This window comes from Berghia stephanieae, unplaced genomic scaffold, assembly GCF_034508935.2.
Source record: "Berghia stephanieae isolate SIO BIC M18660-M18661 unplaced genomic scaffold, UCSD_Bste_1.3 scaffold2399, whole genome shotgun sequence".
Lineage (NCBI taxonomy): Eukaryota > Metazoa > Mollusca > Gastropoda > Nudibranchia > Aeolidiidae > Berghia > Berghia stephanieae.
In genome coordinates, this window is record NW_027623511.1 from 1 (window position 1) to 5,000 (window position 5,000).

General features: G+C 40.3%; 1 protein-coding gene across 1 annotated transcript; it reads right to left on the minus strand.

The window, feature by feature from the left end:
• Nucleotides 1-41: 41 nt before the first annotated feature.
• On the minus strand, nucleotides 42-825 carry LOC144961387 (uncharacterized). The gene has a single exon (XM_078894606.1). The coding sequence runs from the start codon at nucleotides 687-689 to the stop codon at nucleotides 285-287; it is 405 nt and encodes a 134-aa protein (XP_078750732.1). The 5' UTR covers nucleotides 690-825; the 3' UTR covers nucleotides 42-284.
• Nucleotides 826-5,000: the final 4,175 nt, after the last annotated feature.

Sequence of the window (5,000 nt, forward strand, 5' to 3'; positions counted from 1 at the left end):
ACACGTCTCCTCTTCAAAACACCCTGCACAAGTTTGGTAGCTGAGGACTGTTGTTGTTTACAAGGTAAAAGTGTGATGTAAGAAGATGTGTTGTTTTGACACACGGTGGAAGAACCCGCCAACTGCGCATCGTGAGAAAGTTGATTTGCTGCTTCGATGTGTTGTTCGCCCGACACGCATTGCTGTTCAGCGCTGAGTTTGCTCTGAGGCTGTAGAAATAAAAACATTGTCGTCAGATGAAGGAGAAACGTTTTCTTTGTCGCAATGCGATTCAATTTCGGAATTCATTTTGCTATCGATGGTTGAAGCTGAAGTAGAAATAGCATTCGTAGCGCCATTGACAAGTCAGACGGAACCTGCGTGTCGAGCGTAGTTGACCTAGTTTCGGCGTCTGGCGTGGTGGGACACGTTTCGGCTACGTGGGTCGGCAAGCTGTTTCCACTCTCGGCCACTGGAGATGGAGAAACCGACACCGGCATAGGTTGTGGGGTAGATAAAATAACTTCTTGTTTCTGTTGTGAAAGTTGGTAATTGTAGTTTTCCATCATAAAGGCAGTTCTTGCTTTATTGAGGACAGAGGCGACTAAGAGATTTTTATGAAGATTAATACCTCCGCGCTGAGATCTTGAACGAGCAATTTTGCCCAAACTCACCGATATGAGTCGTTGCGTTTCCACAGCACTTGCCATTGTGAGAATGTTAATTTCAAATAAATATAGTCCGCAAGAAATATCAAACAGTATATATCCAAGTGAATTAATAGTCCTTATAAATATCGTAATATATACGTGTTGAAAGTTAAAAGGCAACGAGAAGTGTGAAATGGATCTCGTCGTACTTACTCCTCGACTGCCTCGTGCTACAATGATTTCAACGTAGAACGATATCCTGTTTTGAAACGCCTGACGTCAATCGCTCCAAGCCTCTGGCCAATCAGCGACAAGTTCCCACCAACGTCATAGGGACATCGACCAATCGAATTGCCGCGAGTGAGGAAGAAAGAAAATCACCCCAGTCGCCCTTAGTTCTAAATATAGCTCTGACCCGCCAAATAAAGGCAAACAATGCGTTGGCAAGAAAGTAGCGAGGAGGAAGGGCGAGGGAAGAATACGGAGTTATAGTTAGACACCGAAGCTCGCCTAACGAACGACTTGCCCAACACGTGACCATTTTTTTTTCTCGCGTCCTCTCGTCTAATCTCGTCACTCCCGAATAGAAAGAGGAGGCGGAGCTCATATGATATAACGCAATGAAAGTTCTGTCCGATGACGGGTGGAGGGATATCACCTCTCCAAAACTTACCTTATTATATGAGATCTTGAGATTCTTATCCAATCATCGATTGCTCGTTTGACAGTTCGCTTGTGAACAGTTAGGAGACCATCTCTTGATTTATGGGCAGGCGGCTTTGCGTAAAGGCGGTGAGTGTTGTATACATCAAAGAGTACCGCTGACCGATGGGTAAATAGTGGTTGTGTAACCCAAAAGCCCTGCCGTCTCGACTGCAAGGTCTTGTATGTAATAGTTGCGTCACCATCTCAAGGCTCAGGAATTAATTAGTGAGCTGATTCAAACAATGTGGGTTTCAAATTTATCGTATACGTAATCATTTGGAAGCTACAGAGAAAGGTGTTTTTGTGTAATCCCTTTCACACACACACACGCGCGCGCGCGCCACACACACACACACACACACACAAACATATACAAACAATACACAAACAATACACATCCCTGGTCATCTATTGCCTATATTATTAATGTTAATATATACATCCCATGCTGATTGTCACTACCCCCCCCCCCCCCAACCATTTCCACCATCCAAGTACCAGCGGCCTTTTCTCTTTGATTTCGTATCATGGTCTACCCGAAGCCCAACACCTCGATCGTTTGTGGGTCAACCCACCCCCCCCCCCCCTCCCCCCACCTTCCCCCGTAATCAATTTATAATTTTCTCTCTGTATAGAGCGCCACATGCACAATTATATAATATTGAATGACACTGACCTTGCCCCTCCCCTAACACAAGCCAACAGCAACCCAAGCTATCCTCTATCACGTGACCTTAGATCCGATGCTGCATACCGCTTGAGAGTCTTCACTATCCAGATCTCGTTCATGGTCACGTGAGAAGGCTATATCCGTTCGGGTTCGGCGTTCGGGTTCGGCGTTCGACCCGATTTCGTTAAAAGCCTAATGAGAGTGACTCAATACACACGCTGTATGACCGATTTCAAGAGCAAGGGTTTTTTTTTTTATTTCATTGTGTGTGTAAAGATAGCACCCTGACCTCATAATGTTATAGCCTCAATAAAGAATGACAATAAACGTTATTAAATCAGATAGAGTGATATTTAAATAAATAGAAAAACGTATGATTTTATATCCTGAAGATAACGGAGTAAGAATCAACAATGATCAGATTATTGATTATAATTTAAATGATGCAATGTTTCGTTTGTGTTATTCACAAACATAATTTGTAATGCCAGCATTACTACCAGCGATCTACATTGTTAAATCCGAACTGCTACAGTACACATAATATTGTCTAAAGCACCTTCTTTCTCTCTTTCTTTCCGACTTTTTTCTCTCTTTAGTTTGCTAATCTAAGGGAGTGGTTTTCGGAATTGCATGACTATCTGATGTAGATGAGCATAAATCATACTTATTTTTTAAATCTGGTTATGAATGCGTTTGAGTGTGTATTGTTATCTCCATAATGTGAAGTTAACAATACAACCAAACATGTTAAAAATAAGAGATGTAATGTTGCACATGTCTTACTGATTTGTTATGAGAAAATATCAGTTATAGATAGAAGAAAATGACATCACTCAGCTCTTTGTTATCGTTTTTAGCCAGCCCTTTTTATAAGTAGTACTCACTAAATTGTGTTGACCATTACAGATGCCATGCGTATACTTTTAATTTTAAGAAAATCATAACAATGCCAGTCGGAGATTCCGTATCAACACACGAAACTAAATGTAACCTTAAACGTTTTTATAGTGTTTAAGGTTACACATAATTTTGTGTGTTGGTACGTTGGCGACATGTTAGTTTTCTTGGAAAGTAGAAATAGTCATGCAACTGTTTGTTGTTGCTAGATTACCAGCAAGAGATTACCAACACTCTCAACCATGACGTAACTACAGTACTATAGATAGTATGCAGATGACGTCACTCAGGCCTTTGTTATTGTTTTTGCCATCCGCGTTTGTGAGTTGTTCTCACTAAACTGTATTAACCAGACTATAAAAGTTCATGGTTACACAGAGTTTGTGTGTTGGTCCGTTATACTTCCGGATGGCAATGTTGTGAACTCCTTGGCCAAGCGCATTCTATCTATAGTTATGCCATGCTCTCAACACATAATTCAGGCATAAACAATTCACAACAATGTATACACATATTGTAGTGTGTGTTGATTATTATTTTTGTTACGTTTGCGAGCCTGAACACGAGTCACATATTATAATATTTTATAGTTGAAAGACATTGATATAATTTAATGAGAACTAATCATCCAAATGGCTGTCTAAAAACAATAACAAAGTGGCGTCAACTTCGTTCCATCTGTATTACGCATAATCTTCACGTGGATGGAGGCTCGTGAAGGGCTCAATTGGAAAGACACAAACATATTTTTTTAAAGTTCCTTTCTGTAATGGGCCATTTCATTTTGTTTGCCCCTCTTCAACAGAATCATACACCCAAAACAATCAGCCAAATAGACCCTGAGCATCACTAACTAACAATTTTAACACAGTAGTTCTTCAGAGGTGTTAAGCCCATGGCGCCGGAGTTTATCCCGGTTTGTATGGCCTGAAACGGACAATAGCAATTGATGGAAGCTTTCTTAATAGGACGCTACTTCCGCCAGATCTAACAGACCCAGTTAACTAATCACTTCTGTGTGAAAAGGGGAGGGTGTCAGAATAAATCTCGACTCCACCCGGGATCGGTCAGTTCCTTTGCGTGTGAAACCAGTGCTCGCTCTACTGTAGCCTTCGTCAACAAATAGCATGTGATACAAACAAAATAAATCCTCATTAAAAAAAGAAGTCGATCACGGGGAAAAGTTAATTTTGTGAGTTGTAATCAATAGTTCAAACCAATGGAATCATTTGTTGCCTTGAGTACTTTATTAACAACCCACTTTTTACTATGTCCCGTCCTACATGTTAAATGTTGCTGTTGACCCCCTGTAAAGCGCTTTGGGCACGTTTAGTGGATATTGCACTATATAAAAGCTATATTTTAAAAAAATATATTTTTACTTTCGTTTGGTGATCGTCATCTTTTGTGACGCAATCTTTTGATCAGTATCAGGTCTTTAGTTTAGGAAGCCACGGCTCTACCTAAGTAGGTGCTTAACAAAAAAATATATTGAAAAGAACAAACCCAAAAAGATTGAATGTCATCCACACATCGACAGCAACTATCATATTCCAAACCTGACCAATAACGGGAATTGAGTATGACGCAAATAGCCCATGGAATGTGATCAGAGGGCGTTATTGACTTAGATGACTGATGGGTTAATGGGGAGAAAAAAACGTTAAAAAATATATATGATATATAGAAATATATATATATAGAATGCAGGTATTTTGAAGTATAAGAATCTAGTTAATAACGTGATGAATCCCTATTGTCTTCAGAACGTGACTTTTCAAACATTGTTGGGATGGCGGTGTATGCCATTCACCTGTCGTGACCGGAGATATAAATAATCATGGCATACCGATGTGACACTGTGACACGCCCTTCGTATTCATTTTAGTCTGTATCCTATGCTTATTATACCAAAACATGAGCCAACACGAAAGAATAACTGATTAGACGACATGTGTACCACGATTCTTGTGACACTTGGGCAGGGAAAGTAACTTTTAGGTACCTAGTTATTTAAAGATCAATGGTGCATCCCCAAAAGAAGTTTCTGTATATCCTGGTTTTTGTCGCGCACAACTAGCAGCTATGATGTCGTG